This window comes from Lithobates pipiens, unplaced genomic scaffold (assembly GCF_037356315.1).
Source record: "Lithobates pipiens isolate NorthernLeopardFrog02 unplaced genomic scaffold, aLitPip1_a1.2 Scaffold_8, whole genome shotgun sequence".
Classification (NCBI taxonomy): Eukaryota; Metazoa; Chordata; class Amphibia; order Anura; family Ranidae; genus Lithobates; species Lithobates pipiens.
The window spans coordinates 342,650,767-342,668,113 of record NW_027507903.1 but is presented as its reverse complement, the minus strand read 5'-3'; the positions used below and the strand labels follow the sequence as shown (position 1 = coordinate 342,668,113).

The following is a 17,347-nucleotide window of genomic DNA, read 5'->3' as shown; positions in this document are numbered from 1 at the left end:
GCCACGTACACACGTAGCCGACTATCCGACGGACTTAGTCTGGCGGACTTCCCGCCAGACTGTCCGTCGGACTTTCCGAATGGGCTACTTGCCCACACACGGCACTTTTTCAGCGGACTAATACGGCGTACTAAGTCCGCCGTACTATCTGCCCTACTTTTGAAATGAACGGACTCGCCCACACACGCGGAGGAAAGGGGGGGACGAGCGAGCCCCCCCCCCCGAGCCGTACCAGGCCGCGTGCCCTCAACATGGGGGGTGCCTTGGGTACCCCAAAGCACCTTGTCCCCATGTTGATGAGGACAAGGGCCTCTTCCCGACAACCCTGGCCGTTGGTTGTCGGGGTCTGCGGGCGGGGGGCTTATCGGAATCCGGGAGCCCCCTTTAATAAGGGGGCCCCCGGATACCAGCCCCCCCACCCTATGTGAATGAGTATGGGGTACAATGTACCCCTACCCAATCACCTGTAAAATAAAGTACAAAAAAAACACAACACACAAGATAAAATAGTTTATTGCACAGCTCCGGGGGTCTTCCGTCTTCGGGGGGTTTTCTCGCCCGACTCCTACGCTATCTTCTTCTAGCTCTTTTGCTAGCGGAGGAGCCCGACTTTCTTCCTCGCCACGGCCTCTTCTTCCGACTTCGGGGGTCTTGTCCCCCTCTTCGGTCTTCTGTCGCCGTCGCCTTCTGTTCTTCTCTTCAGATGTTGCCTCGTCGCTCGCTCCGCTCACAATGACGGGGACCGGGCGTGCGGCGACTTATATAGGGACATCACCGGATGATGTCCCCGCCCATTATGGTGTCACAGTCCCAGAGGATGCTGGGACTGTGACATCATAATAGGCGGGGACATCATCCGGTGATGTCCCTATATAAGTCGCCGCGCCGGAGCCATTGTGAGCGGAGGGAGCGACGAGTCAAGATCTGAAGAGCAGAAGAGAACAGAAGAACAGAAGGCGGCAGCGGCAACAGAAGACCGGGCCACCGCTTGCCTCTCAAGGCCCCCTTTATCCAGACAGTGTTCCTGCTGTGCCACCCATCACACAGGAAGAGGATGAGGAGAAGGAGGAGGAAGAGGAGGATGATTGTGTCAGCATGGATGTGGAGGCTGGCACTCAGCATCAGCAGTCTTGTAGGGATGATTTACAGTCCCAAGAAACCCGTGGACTTGTACATGGCTGGGAGGAGGTGGCTGCGGATCATGTTGTCCTTAGTGACCCGGAAGACTCTGGACTGAATGCCTCAGCTAACCTACGCTGCATGGCCTCCCTGATCCTGCGAAGCCTGCAGAAGGATCCTCGTATTCTTCGGATCAAGGAGAGGGACCATTACTGGCTGGCCACTCTCCTTGATCCATGGTACAAGGGTAAGGTTGCCGACCTTAAAAGGTCTGTGCAACACGTTCCCAGAGACTGGGAGGTTACAAACTCCTGGTCCTGGACAACGTGTTGCTGAGGCATCGGTCAGAAGGAGCGGTGGAGAAGGTGGCCGTCTGACCGATGCTTTCAGACAATTTTTTAGTCCGCAGCCCCAAGGTATGATCGGTTCCAGCAACCATCGCCAGCGTCTGATTTACATGGTGCAGGAATACCTAGGGGCAAGGTCAAACTTGGACACCTTTCCCACCGAAAATCCTCTGGCTTACTGGGTCTTGAGGATGGATCACTGGCCAGAGCTTATCATATCCCTTCAAGACTGCCTATGCTGATGCTGAGTGACTATCCTGTTATGTTGATTGTCTATCCTCTTCCTCCTCCACTGTTAAGTTGGAAGAACATTTCTGGTTCTGGGTGATGCCATCCGCCCAATTTTTCTGCCCCTGTTTAACAGGGGCGTTTAATTACAATTTTTGATGCAATGCTTTGCAGCAGGGCTAATTCCTGCACTACAACTGGAGTATATGGGAGAGGTTGCAGTGTCGTGGCACCAGCACCAGTGCCTAAGGCCCAATTTTTCTGCCCCTGTTTAACAGGGACATGTAATTACAATTCTTGATATAATATTTCACAGGAGGGCTCGTTCCTGTGCCCACCCAGAGTAACTGTGAGGACTTATAGTGTTGTGGCACCAGCACCACAACCACCAAAGGTCAATTTTTCTACCACTGTTCAACAATGGCATGTAATTACAATTCTTGATATAATCGTTCACAGCAGAGCGCTCCAGCGCCCACCAAGAGTCACTTTGAGGGCTTACAATGTTGTGGCAAAACCAACACCTTGCTCCGCCATTTCTGCAGAGCATATAGGGCAGGCCCCTACTTTCAAACATCCAACTTACAAACATCTCCTACTTGCAAACGGAAGGAGACAACAGCAAGTGAGATGAAAAAAGACGGACGGCAAAACAAATTGTACAGGGGTGATAACCCTTCCCTATGTTTTCCAAAAAGCTTAAAAATAGATTTTTTGACTGAAGCTACACTTTAAAAATGTACCAGTTGAAAATTACAAACAGATTCAACTTAACACAACAAACCTACACAGACCCTGTCTTGTTTGCACCGCCTGTATACTGCTGTTCTGAGTATATAGGGCCTGGGGGCCACGCGTATTTCCTTTTTTTAATATGGGTACGGGGTTTCCCTTAATATGCGTACAAGACCCAAAGGGGCTGGTAATGGGCAGGGAGGGCTACCCATGCCATTTTTCTCAATTATTTTCAACCATATTGCAGGAACCAGATATAACATTAAAACCGCAAGCAGTTTTAAATGACGTTATTTCCGTTAAATGTCATTTTGTGCAGGGACTGTTCTAAACACAGGAAACACATGGCACTTCACAGGCATACTACAGACACCCCCCAGGCACGATATTTAAAGGAATATTTCACTTTTTTTTTCACTTTAATAGTCATTAAAATCAGTGCTCCCACCAAAACGGCCGTTTTTAAAACTTTTTTGCTGAGCTGTTGTGTTCTTACAGGGGGGTGGACCCCTGCCAGAACACTTTGATCAGAGCTCTCCATCATTGGCAGACAGCACTGATCAGGAGTCGGTTGGCTGCTGGTTTTTCATCATGCTCATCTGACACAGATAAAGTGGCAAACACGACATTTGGCTCATGTGTACAGGGCTTTAGTCATCTGAATTGTTTTACTCAACTAAAATACTGTTAATTTAGTTGACAAAATTAACACTGTCAACATGATAAAGTCACCTGTCATGTCCTCTGACCATTACATTACTCTGCATTCATCAAGAGCATGTGCTGATAACACAATCACAGTCTTTATAATGGGAATCAACAATTTTAACCCTTCATAAACTTTAAATTTAATTGCACACTAACTTGTGCCTTAATAATACAATATATATGATGTATGGGTTTCATAACTTTGCTGTCCTTAGGCAGTCTGCCACAAACCTGGGTAATCTATGAAATCGGATCCAACTTCCCAAACTTTAAACATCCCCTAGGGAACTGTTGAATTAATAATTTGTATAGCGCTACAACATGAACTGAATCGCTGTTAAATTAGCACTGTCCTGAGGGGTTGAGCCAGCAGCTGATCAGACATCTGGGTGGATCCCAACATTATTGTTAGGATCCCTGCAGAGACCGGACTGGCTCTGTGATATCAGCTGACAGCAGATTTTAGCCTGCTGGCAGCTGAGTCTGGGTAACAGGAGTGCAGAACTAAGTGCACTCCTTTGACCCACAGAAGCATGGCCAAAAAAGCCTTTGAAGGGACAAATGGAATACCTTTATATTCTCGTTGGAAGGACGCCGCCTACTGTCATCCTAGTGACCTGCGTTTTGCTTGTTAGGTCCCCTGGGCCTTGACTGCCATAGTGTCTCATCTTCTTATTTTTTTTTCTCTCTCTCACCCCCCCTCTCTTTTTGGGAAAAAAAAAAGTGGAAAGTTGGGAATGACGCCCCCCTCCCCCATTTGGGATGGATTATCCCCAATGGACTTGGGGTTTTGTGACCCCGGATCTTGGTACAGTATTTTACCCATGCATTGGAATGTTATGATAGACGTAAGACAAAATCACAGTTGCAGATATACCAGTATCTATTATTGTTATGTATCTTTCTGTTGTTTTATGTAATCCGGGGACCATCTTCCCCTGTTTGGAGCTGTATAGAAAATTATATTTGAAAAAAAAAAAAAAAAGCATTTGAAATGAAATAACCTCAGTCTAGGTTCACATCTATGTGGCTGCATTTGATGCCTTTCTCAGTACATTTTACGCTTTTAAACCAGCGGTTTTATGCATATTTGCATGCAGTTTTCATGCATTTTGCATTTTTTTTCCTCTTTAAACACACTGTATAAAGGTTGCTAAGGAGGGGGCCAGGTTCCCGCTGAAGAAAAAAAAAAAAAAAAACCGCCGACAAACCAATTTGCAAAAAAATAAAATAAAATACGGTGTGGAGTTCCTCCTCAGGTACTAGGCCCCAAAATCCATACCAGACCTTTATCCGAATATGCCGCCCGGCAAGTCAGGAAAGGGAGGGGTCGAGCAAGTGCCCCCACCCTCCTGAACTATACCAGGATGACTGCACTCAACATGAGGGGGGGTGGTCCCTTGTGACATCACATGTCACAAGGGGCGGGCTCTCCGGGCAACATCATTGGATAGCCACACCCCATGCCTACATAAGAGGCGCTGGACAGTGGGGAACATTACAACAGAGAAAGACAGCTTCATGACCATTTTTTTTTTTAGCGGGTAACCGGCGGAGGCGAGGAAGAAGAAGACGGCGACAAGAAGAGGAAAAAGAAGAATATGCCGGCGAGGAAGAAGACGACACCGGCAGATGACAGCTCGGGGAGAAAACGACGGGGTAGGAAGAAGAGGGCGCCGGGAGAGAGTACACTGGGAGAGACGGTAGCTCAGCTATTTTACTAATAAAGGAATTGTCAAAAAATAGCTTTTTTTTTTTACATTTTACTGATTTTTCTGGTGAATGAATAGGGGTACGATGTACCAGATACCCATTCACATAGGGTGGGGGGCCGGGATCTGGAGTTTCCCTTGTTAAAGGGGCTTCCAGATTCCGATAAGCCCCCTGCCTGCAGACCCCAACTACCTTCTAGGGTTGTCGGGAAGAGGCCTTGTCCTCGACATGGGGGCAAGGTGCTTTGAGCATGCTCTTGCAACATTCAGCGGGCACGAGCCCGAGACATTGTACGGCTAAGGCGGTTTGCACAGGAGAGCCAACCTGTCGTCGTATAAAGATGGCGGCTGGTCGGCAAGCGGCTAAGGAGGCATTCCAGTTTTCCTTAAAGCCTTAGTTTGGTCAAAATAAAAAATCAGCGCAAGTGACATTACTTACTGTTAATTAAATGTGTCCTTGTGTTCTACACAGCGGGGAAAATAATTATTTGATCCCTTGCAGATTTTGTAAGTTTTTCCACTTATAACAAAATGAAGTTATTCATGAATTCAGTATGTGGTACGCAGATTAGTCCTGTCAATTTAAAAAAGGTGCTCCAAACAACAACTTGTTATGTCTATAAAAGACACCTGTCCACACCTGTTACATTCAAACCTCACTATCATGGGCAAGAAGCACATGGTATGTGCCTCCATCCCTGGTTCAGGTATGAGAAAAAGGAAGGTGGGACTTTAACCACTTCAATACTGGGCATTTCTCCACCCCCCTTTCTGCCCAGGCCAATTTTCAGTGCTGTAACATTTTGAATGACAATTCCGCGGTCATGCAACACGAATGACAGGTTTGAAAAAAAAAAACAATTCGTTATAGCACATCACGGGACACAGAGCTATAGTAGTTACTATGTGGGTTATAGGCCACTTTCAGGTGATGGACGCTGGCACACCACAAGACAAAAAGTCCACTCCCTATATAACCTCTCCCACTACTGGGAGTACCTCAGGTTTTTCCTCTGTGTCCAAGGTGTTGGTCACAAGTAAAGATGTGCTGAGCTCCACTGGAGCAATCCTTGCTGGGGCTAGCCATGCAGTCGGATCCATTAAAAGTGTCTTTTAGGCCAAATTGAATGGTACCCGGGCCTTGTGTCTGAAGAAACTAGGTTTTGCCTGTAAACGCTTCTCTTTTTAGAGAGCTGGACCCCGGGATCCAGTACGTTTGGTGTTAAGGCCATAAAATGTTACTGGCGGTGGTGCTATTACCGAGGGTCCCCAGCTCGTGAAGGTTTGTTAACGGAACCTGTAGGTTAGACAGTTGACCATATGTCTCGCATTCATATATAAGGTTCGGGAGCGACACTGAAGGGTTTGTGAGAGATAAGAGCAGATGAAACCTTATGTTGCTTTTCTATCCTGACACCAGTGATATCTGGCTTCAAGCGGATCATACAGAGGAAAGGTTCCAGGGATAAAGCATAGAGCAATGGAGACAGTGGACATCCCTGTCTTGGCCCATTCATAATAGGGAAGGGGTCTGATAAAATTCCATTAACTTTAACCTAAGCTGTTGGGTATAGACAGATCTTACAGATCCACTGCAGCATATGTTCCCCCAAACCTATACGACATAGGACTGCAAACAAAGTTTCAGTTGACGTGATTGAATGCCTTTTCAGCATCTGTACCTACTATGACGAATGGAATATGCGTCTCCTGTGCAATATGAATAAGATGTAACACTTTGATTGTATTGTCATAAGCTTCTCTAATTGGAATAAATCCCACTTGGTCAAGGTGTATCAACGGCTGTAGGTGCTGCGCACTTCGAATAGCAATAATCTTCGTAAATAATTTCAAATCGCAGTTCAACAATGAGATAGGCCTGTAACTGCCACAGCAGGTAGGATCCTTTCCTTCTTTAGGAATTACTGTTACGTGTGCTTTTAAATTATCTCTGGGAAAGGATGTTTCAGAGCTTACTTTATTGAATCGTTCCACCATCTGAGGACCTAAAAGTGGAAAAAATGCCTCATAGTACTGTAATGAGAACCCATCCAGGCCCAGTGTTTTGCGCGATTTGGAGACACTAAGTGCTTCTGAAGTTCATCTAAGGTTATTGGTGTCTCCAAATTTTCTCGAACCTCCAAAGTTAACTGAGGGAGTTGAGAAGAAGCAATATAGTCTTCCATCTGTATCTGAGAGGGGGACTGCTCTGAAAGATTATATAGTGAAGCATAAAAGTCTCTAAACCCCTGTGAAATTTGCTTAGGGAACACCAATTTAAAATGTTTTATGCAGAATTAAGAAACTTTATCCATGATCATCAATGCAGCCATTGTAATATCTAAATTCATTCAAAGAAATTACAGCAAGAAAGTACATTTCAGGGCCCCTTCAAAACTTCCCCACTTAAGGGGTCCTGCTTGTCCCTGAAACCTTGAACTTTCTAGCTGCAATGTGACCTCTTTGAATAAAAGGGGTTTGATGTTATGAAAGGATGCATGGTGTGCTGGCGAATACGTAAGTTGATCTGTGTGCCTAGTTCCTAGCTGGCTGTTGTTGCAGCACCCGCTTACCTTCCAGCCCATTCCAGAAATTTGTGAAATGGGAAAATTGTGAATCCGGCATATACAGTAGGCTTCTAACAAAAAAAAAAAAAAAGACTGTAGTAATTCTTAACACACATTACACAGGCATGTTCCACATCATTATGAGAGCCACTTTGAGAAATGCCATGCATGTAGACAGGAAGTGGTTGCATAGGATAAGCAGCACTAAGATGCAACAAAGCTTAAAAAAATAAATAAAAATGGGGGTAAAACAAGTTAATTTAAAAACTATGGCCATTATTTAAGATATACAGTGTTCTATCAAACTAAAGTCTTCACTGAGCCAAACCTTCCATTGGTGTCTCACATCCCCCTCTCGGACAATGCGGCATACAGTGGGAGAGTTTCAGCAACAGAGTCAGTGCTGCCAATCCAGAATGCAGTGAGCAGAAGTAGGTGTGACCAGGTGCTGAATAGCAACTCTGCTCTGAATTCAGGAACAGTGCAGCATTGTTGCCACACTATCACAGGATGAAAATGGAACCTTAAAAAGTATAGTAAAACGAAATGGCAGTCTAAACAAGTGCCAAATTCAGTTACCATGAAATACACAAGCATCATAAAGCAAAACAAAAAACTTCCCTTGCCTGCCCTGAGGCAAATCCTTCATTTGTCTTAACCATGTCCTCCCTCCCAGACATTTAAGCCCCGTACACACAGGCCAAAGGTCAGGCAGCATCGGCTGGTTCATTAGAAACCGGCCGACATTTAGCCTGTGAGTACTGCAGTCGGCCCGACAGAAGACGGCCCATGGCTGGCTTCTGCCAAAGGGGCAGAATTGAAAAAGGTCTGCCGACGACTCCCTATCAGCGTTCTCAGCACTGGCTGGACTGTTCTGGCAGGGAGGCAGTCCCCCGTCAGAACACAATAGAACAGCAGGGGAGATCACTGTTCTAATATTGGATTGTTAGTACAGTGGCTCCAACCCGCTGGGTTGAATGGAAAAAATAAAAAAAAACTAGCAGTGGGTACTTCGCTTTACAGTGGGAGGGTAACAGCAACAGAGGCAGTAGTCAATCCAGATAATGGACAGGTGCTGATTGACAACCTGCAAGCCTGTGAATCAGCTGTGACAATGCTGATAGCTACGGTCCCTGAAACATTTTTTTCATCCCACCGTAGTACAACATAGTTACATAGCTAGAAAGGTTGAATGAAGACACCAGTCCATCCAGTTCAAGTGTCTACAATTGTCCCTATGCCTGTACATTGCACACTCACATCGGTCCCTACCCTTAAGGAGCCCACAATCCAAGGTCCCCATTCATATACTAGGACCAATTTTGGACAGAAGCCAATTAACCTACCTTCATGTCTTTGGAGTGCGGGAGGAAACCCACACAAGGACAGGGAGAACATGCAAACTCCAGGCAGATAGTGTTGTGGTTGGGATTTGAACCAGGGGCCCTTTTTACTGCTAGGTGAGAGTGCTAACCACTACACCACTGAGCCGCCCTAAGTACACACAGCCTTCATAAGAGTGGAATTCAGAAGCAGTGCACCATTGTTACCTCACTATCACAAGAAGCTGCATTAGGTGGAAGTTACTGGCAGGCTCAACAGGTATTGGTGAAAGTTTTGCAGGGGGACTAAGAGAAAAATCAATAGTGCAAATGCAACTAATTGCATTTTTTTTCTGCAAAGAGGCTACAGTTTTTAAACCTTTTTTTTTTTTTTTTTTTCCAGGTATTGAGGATATTATAAATAGTCCAGTGGCACCATAGCTTATATCTTCACTCAGCTTAAAAGTACGAAAAAATAAAAAGCAAAACATCATACATTTATTAACCAAAAAGATTGATACAATGTTACATTAATCTTCATTGTGCTGGACAAGCCTGCAACACAGGGATGTTGCAAACTTTCTTATTTACAGACATGGCACTTTTTTGTTATACAATTCAGTTTTTCAATTTGATTAAATTGCACAAAAAAATGTTAAAAGGAAAACTGATCATCACAGAAATATAAGAGCTGTTGTTGCTGCATTTACTCTAAAATTGCTAATTATCAGCAATCTTCTACTTTAGTGCTTTCTAAATTCCGGCTTCCAGAAAAAAAAAAAAAAGCAAGTGAACGCAGAACAACTGATCTGCATACTTGTTCTGGGTCAGTGTTTGAAACCACTAAAGCCAAATAATTACCATGACAGGGAAACCACTAGCATTTATGCCCCATTCACACCTGAGCGATTTTCTGCTTGAAGCCTGTAGCTTTAATATGCTCAACAAACCATTCCATTCATTTCAATATCCCGTTTACATCTGAGCATTTTTTTTTTTTTCGAATATAGCAAAACTGTCGCTCAAAAAAGTAAGTTTTTTTTTTTTAGGCAGATTGGCCCCTAGGCTTCAAAGGGAATGCCTGAAAAATGCTCAACATGACCGTTTTACAAGCGTTTTGTTGCATGTTTTCTGACAAAATAGCAGCTCTCCACCCCAAATCTCCTCCCCCTATTGCTTTCTATTGGCTAAAATAAAAACACCGGGAGCTTGAATACACATGTAAAACGCTTCTAAAAAGCTCATAATACGATTGTAATACTCTGCTTAGTTGTGAACGGGGCCTTAAGAAGAGCTACAATGGCAGTTCCTGTACTATCACGACAGGTTTACAAAAAAAATAATAAATCAAACTATAATACTTAAAAGTACTGGGCATATCACTCTTTTGTCATAAAAATAGAACACTATAGGCCACTCAGTTATTAATACACCCTGATATCACCCAATGTTTATTCAGATAAATCTTCCGTTATATACTCCTCTATAAAAATAACTCTCAAAAGCAGTATTATAGAAGTTGTTCGCTTTGAGAATATACATTTTACACCTTGTTATCTGTGCACTGTCACTCTATGGATATGATAAAATGAACACACTCTAACTACATAATGCCTATTGAACTGTGTAGAAGACCTGGTTTCTCTATTACCCACTGCTATCCCAGGCAGGTTTCTAGCACACTACACTGTGCTACAGAAAGAAATCTGACTTGTGAGCAAAACATACAAACAGATTGGTTGTGCACTCTTAAAGCCCCTTGTCTAAGCAGTGTCATATACAAGAAACACTGCTTAAAAACAAAGCACAAAAAGCATTGTGACGTTTAGAAAAAAAGCTCACATTTAGGCCATGAGGGTAACAGAGGTATTCAGCTCTTGTTTTTTTTGGTCTCTTTACATTGTGCAATAACCACTATCTAGCATGAATAAAATAACAGCATACAGATTCTGCTCTCAGGCACACTTGTAGTTTTTTAATTAAATTAATACTTCCATGCAAAACCTCCTTAAAACCAAACTGAGGGCTCACAATACCCATTAATCTCCTCCCCCCATGGATGCTCTATCAACCTGCTTTTTTGTACCCTCTGTCCATCACAGGCCCTCTTCTTCCATTGGTAGCTGACTAGGGCTGCAACTAATGATTATTTTCATGATCGATTATTGTTTCGATTAAGCAGTTAATAACCTTTAAAAAAAAAAAATGGGTCAAATTAACGTTAATTTTCAACCACAGTGATGGAAAATTTGGAAATAGAAAACTTCTTAGTCAAAAGGAATTTTCAGACAATGTATGTGGTTTTCGTTCAGAAATGACATTCATTTTAAAAACAGAATGTTAAAAACAAGTGAAAATTTCAAACAAAATTCTTTCATTCAACGAATGTACAAAGATTTTTCGTCTGAATATTCTCATCTGAAAACTGATCGGTGTGGCCAACATAAGGCTCGGTACACACCTATGCAGTTTGCTTTTGATCCGTTTCTGTAGTGCTTTTTTCTGTACGTTTTGTTTTTTGCGCACGTGATTTTACTGCAATTTGCATTTTTTTGGGCAGATTAAAAAACACAAATTGCTGCAAAAACGCATTACATGCTTTTCTGCAGCTTCTCCATTGAAGTATATTGATCCAATAAAGCACCATTTTGCGTTAAAAGTCCCTGACCCTTTCAGATGTGAATTTGTCCCATCGGAAACCATGTAAATGAACTGTAGTGCATTTCTGCAAAAAGCACCAATAAACACATATATGTAAATCAGGTCTAAGATGTTTAGTAACATAATGGGTTTAAAAAAACTAAAATGAGCCCTTTATAGTAGAAAAAAAGCAGATAATCACTACTGTAAGGGGTTCATTTTTTTTTCCTGTAGAACAGTGAAAGTAATATTTACAGTTGAGATTATTTGCTCTTTTTGTTCTATAAAGGGCTAATTTTAGTTTTTTTTAACCCCATTATGTTACTGGCCGATTAATAGATTATGAAAATAGTAATCGATTAATTTCATAATCGATTAGTTGTCGATTAATCGATTCGTTGTTTCAGCCTTATAGCTGACAGATCCTCAATTCTTCAGAAAGGAGCACTACACACTGATGCAGCGCCATGGGGTGGGGAGGGACGATGGGGGAGTCCATCATGTCCTGGGCTCACAAGAAATGGCTTAAATGTTGGCCTTCATAATTCAAACCAGAAAAGGGGCAGCGCACCATCAATGAATCCCAATGGACCACACCAAAGGTTGGGTACTTTTTTTTTTTTTTTTTTTATTACATTTAAAGCAGAGCTCCACCCAAAAGTAGAAGCTCAGCTTGTCTGTCTCCACCCCCAATGGCACCCTTTTGGTGGGGAAATAGGCACCTGGTTTTGACCGGTACTCTCATCCACTTCCGGCTCAGTTTGCCATCAGTTTCCCTTATTCAAGATGGCGGTGCCAGCACACGATAGCCAATTGAAGAATTGGCTTGGGTGAGATCACTGCTGGATGCCTGGACAGGTTAGCGCCCTAGTATTAAAAGTCAGCAGCTACTATATTTGCATTTGCCTGGAGCTCCTCTTTAAACACGCTGATGACTGTTGGTTTATTTATTTAGCAAAATATGTAGTTGGGCTTTAAGAACACCACAGATATACAAAAGCAAGACTTTTTTTTCCTCTGGATAATCATAAGAACAGCAAAAGACAAGCAGATGTCTCGGTGATAATTATAGTGGATAAGATGTCTACCTGTCCTTGAATGATTTCCAAACTATCACAAACAATGAGAACTTTCAACCCAATTGGATGATTGATGCTCCATAGTAAAGGGAATGGATTAACAGTCACAGAGATATTCTATTCTGTGAAACGGCCGTTTCTGATGATCAGACATGATTGTTGGCCAAACTCTACACAGCAAAATGAAAAATAAGTGTGGGTTTACTTATATCCGGCAGCATTCAGTTACAAATATTGCTTTATGTAACCTAATAATAATGTAGATCAGAGTTTTCAGCCCTTTTTAAATTGGCACCACTTAAACGGTTTGCAACTCTTCTGGCCTACAGGTCCCTAGGAATAGAATTCCTGACAAGGCCCAACAGAATGAGAATCATATATTTGATCATCCGGGGTACCTAAAACCAGTTGTGCAGCCCAAATAGCATTCAGATCCACAGGTGGCACACATTTGGCAAAGTATAGTTGCAAGACATATGCCATACATATAATCTGGAAGCATTTTTGGATTAAATTGGAAAACCTCTTTATGTTACCCTACATAGCAAATGGAGTGCAGAGATTATTATGCAAGAGTGTTGTTTTGAACGGTAAATATTTGGTCGTAGAAAGGGAAACTGGGAAACAAAGTCACCATTACTTCTAGAGAGTAAAATACAGGAAAAATAGAAATTGATGTAAGCAGTATTTCTAGTTTGAAATAAACATTCAGTAACAAAATCTAAGGATTGAAAACTTGTACAGGGTAGGACACCAAGTTCACCATCAAAACTGTATTTCTTTAAAGTATAGACTCCAAGAATAACGTCATTCCAATGTGGATGCCTTGAAAAAAACTTTGAGATAAAGGCTGTCATCTAATGCTTTCTTTTCTTCTTAAGTGGCTCTTCATCTGAGCTACTGTCTTCTTCGCTGCTGCTACTGGAGCTTGTATCACTGCTACTGGTAGTTTCTGACTCCGACTCAGACTCTGATTCAGACTCAGAGAAGCTGTCCTCTGATGAGGAGGAGGAACTGGAAGAGCTGTCCTCAGAGGATGAAGAGGAGGTGGAGCTATCCTCGCTGTCTGAAGAGGGATCACTGTCTGAGCTGTTGCTGCTTGAGCTTTCACTACTGGAGCTTGTTACACTCTTAGGCCTGAAAATGAGGGGAAAAAAATAAAAAATGTAATTTCTTTAGCTAGATATGTACATTTAAAGCAAACTTCTCACCTAATGTTTTTTTTTAAAGGCAAAGTTCACCCTTAAGAAAAATAACAGGCACATATTTTTGCTGAAAAAAAAAAAAAAAAAAAATCACATTTTGTTTTTCCACAGAAGCCTGCAAGGCATTGTACTTGATCAGTGGAGCGTGGTTGCAATGTCAGGATCCTGCACACACTTCCTCTAGCACTTTAGCCATACCGGCTTGTGTACAATGTTCCTAATATAAATAATTGAAACACGTGGCGCTAAAGTAAAGTGTATGTTACACCACTAAATCCTATACATCAAAATGTATCAAATATAAATCCATAAATAAATGAACTTCTGTGGAACAAATACTAATAATGAATAAATGATGATTAAACAATACAAAATGTATTGAATCTAAAATAACCCAGTGAACACGCGATAATTTACACCATGCACTCGATCACTCCTCAAGGAGTATTACAAAACACATAAAGTGTTATAAAGTGTTGCAAAGTCCATGGGTCTTCAAAACATGCTTCGCATTAACAAACGATGATGATCAGCGTTTTCTCAAAAAGACCGTTCACATCTACTTTCCTTCACCACACCGCTGTAAAATGCAATTCCTCTCCCCCTTATGTTAATTAACTCACCGACTATATCAGCCTCACACTTATCGTGTTTGGCTAAACTCACTTTCTATACCCTTTTTGCAGGGATGTAGATCAAAGGTATACAATCCTTCACTTCAGTAGGAGAAGAGCTGGCCCCCTTGGAAATTTCAAAAAAGTGCTCTCATGCACTTGAACCCCATGATTAAGTCAAGTGAATGACGAAACATGTCGGGGCTACTAGGCGATTGAGAGCGAGAAGAAAAATTGGATACCTCACGTCTATCCTTATCAAGGTGCCGGCGAAACCAAGGAGCGGCGAGAGATTTTATGAACATGTCCCGCATGCCCTGGGTCCGCTGAGATCACCAATGCTTCGGCAAACAGCTGTGTTAAAGTGTGCTGTGGCTTGATTTATTTGGCGTGGTTACAAGTTTTTTAATTGTGAGTGCAATTTGAGAGGCTTTTCTCTTGTGTTATAAAAAGTTTTTAAACGGTATCACGCTATGGGAGCATTTCTTTTTTATACTGCATGAGAGCACTTTTATGAAATTTCCAAGGGGGCCAGCTCTTCTACTGAAGTGAAGGATTGTATACCTTTGATCTACATCCCTGCAAAAAGGGTATAGAAAGGGAGTTTAGCCAAACACGAAAAGTGTGAGGCTGATACAGTCGGTGAGTTAATTCAGGGGGGGGGGGGGGGGAGAGGAATCACATTTGACAGCGGTGTGGTGAAGGAAAGTAGATGTGAACGGTCATTTTGAGAAAACACGATCATCGTTTGTTAATGGGAAGCATGTTTTGAAGACCCATGGACTTTGCAACACTTTATAACACTTTATATGTTTTGTAATACTCCTTGAGGAGTGATTGAGTGCCTGGTGTAAATTGTCACGTGTTCACTGGGTTATTTTAGATTCAATCAATTTTGTATTTATGGTTTAATCATCATTTATTCATTATTAGTATTTGTTCCACGGAAGTTCATTTATTCATTTATTTATGGATTTATATTGGATACATTTTGATGTATAGGATTTAGTGGTGTAACATACACTTTACTTTAGCGCCACGTGTTTCAATTATTTATAATAGGAACATTGTACACAAGCCAGTATTATTTTTTTAAGTGGCAGCTTAGGGGGAAGAGGATTTCACTTGAGCGCAGTGGTAAATACACAGGTGATAGGGCAATAGTGAGTGTATTATTGGTTTATACTTTAGCCATACCGCTGTACTGGCTTTCAGACAGAAAGTTGGAGAAGTGCCAATGGACTGATTCCATTGGGAATGCTTGTTTCAGGGACGACTGTGTAAAAAGGGAATTCCATTATTTTTTTGGGGAGATTTCAGTTACCTTCTTATGATTCTGGGACATGAAGTGAAGGGAAAATTCCCCAATGGTACACAGACAACAACAGATACATTACCAGTGGCTTTAACCTTTCTCTACTGTATCCTGAAAATTTTTAAACTAAACTAAACACACATTTTAACCATAGACACCAATTTTGTCATGTCATGTGGATTCCAAAGGACCAACATTAAAAAAAAAGTGATTTTACATGAGGAATTTTAGCTCTAGGATCCCAAACTGTGCAATATACAGTGTATAGAATATATTACATAACATTTATACACATTTTCTTTCATTTAACCTTATTAGGGCCTATTAGTGCATGTAATGCCTACATAATCATGTGCCAAATAGTATACAACTTTAACCACTTGCTTACTGGGCACTTAAACCCCCCTCAGTCCCAGACCAATTTTCAGCTTTAAGCGCTGATGCACATTGAATGACAATTGCGCGGGCATACAACACTGTACCCAAATGAAATTTTTATCATTTTTTTCCCACAAATAGAGCTTTCTTTTGGTGGTATTTAATTACAGCTCGGAGTTTTATTTTTTGCTAAACAAACCAAAAAAGATGCAAAAAAAAAAAAAAAAATCATGTTTAATAGTTTGTTATAAAATTTTGCAAACTGGTCATTTTTCTCCTTCATTGAAGTGCGCTGATGAGGCGGCACTGATGGGCTGCATTGGTGGGCACTGATAGGCATAGTTAAGGCGGCACTGATGGGCACAGATAAGGCGGCACTGATGGGCACAGATAAGGCGGCACTGATGGGCACAGATAAGGCGGCACCGATGGGCACAGATAAGGCGGCACCGATGGGCACAGATAAGGCGGCACCGATGGGCACAGATAAGGCGGCACCGATGGGCACAGATAAGGCGCCATTGATGGGCAAAGGTGGCACGGATGGGTGGCACGGATGGGTGGCACGGATGGGTGGCACGGATGGGCACTGATAGGTACCACTGATAGATGGGACTGATGGGCACTGATAGGTGGCTCTGATAGGTGGCAATGCTGGGTACTGATGGGCGGCACTGCTGGGCACTGGTAGATGACACTGATGGGCACGGATATGTGGCACTGGGGTGCAGCACATTTGTTAAGGCAGATTGTGGGCACTGCTGGGTGGCACTGTGGGCACTGCTGGGGGGCACTTACTTTTTATTAATGTGGCACTGGCAGGGGGCAGGTGAGCACTAGCAGGGCAGGCCGTGATCGGGACTGATGTCCCGATCACGGCCACCGGTGAAAGCGCGAGGAGGAATAATAGCAGATTACCGGCTCCGTTATATCACATGATCAGCTGTCATTGGCTGACAGCTGATCACGTGATAAGGGGTCAGGATCGACCCCTTGCACGGATCGGTGATCAGGCGAGTCTCGTAGACTCGCCGATCACAGAGCGTGCCGCGTGCCCCTCAGGGGGCGCGCAGGCCGCTCGTGCACGGGACTACGTCAATAGACGTAGTCCCGGAAAAGGAGATCCGCGCTGTAGCCGTCATTCGGCTATAGCGCGGGTCTCAAGTGGTTAAAGAGGATGTAAAGTCAACAGATTTCACTCCTGTTATTTACCATCCCCATTTCTACCGCCCCAACAAGCAAGAAAAGAGCTTCATAATCGACTCAGTTATTCAACTAATAACCGATCTAGGCTTGGGCCAGTTACTGTTCTATCTAGAAATAGCTAGGGAGATGCATTAATGCCACCATAATGCAGGAACTATGTTCAGGCAAAGAT

General features: G+C 42.9%; 1 protein-coding gene across 2 annotated transcripts in view; it reads right to left on the bottom strand.

Annotated features, from left to right (window-relative positions):
* Positions 1–9,214: 9,214 nt before the first annotated feature.
* Positions 9,215–17,347, bottom strand: part of ZCCHC10 (zinc finger CCHC-type containing 10) — a 64,144-nt gene continuing 56,011 nt past the window's right edge. For both annotated transcript variants that reach the window (XM_077473148.1, XM_077473149.1), the window contains exon 4: positions 9,215–13,594. In XM_077473148.1, the coding sequence (XP_077329274.1) occupies positions 13,315–13,594 (280 nt within the window). In that variant the 3' untranslated portion in view covers positions 9,215–13,314. The remainder of the gene's footprint in view (positions 13,595–17,347) is intronic.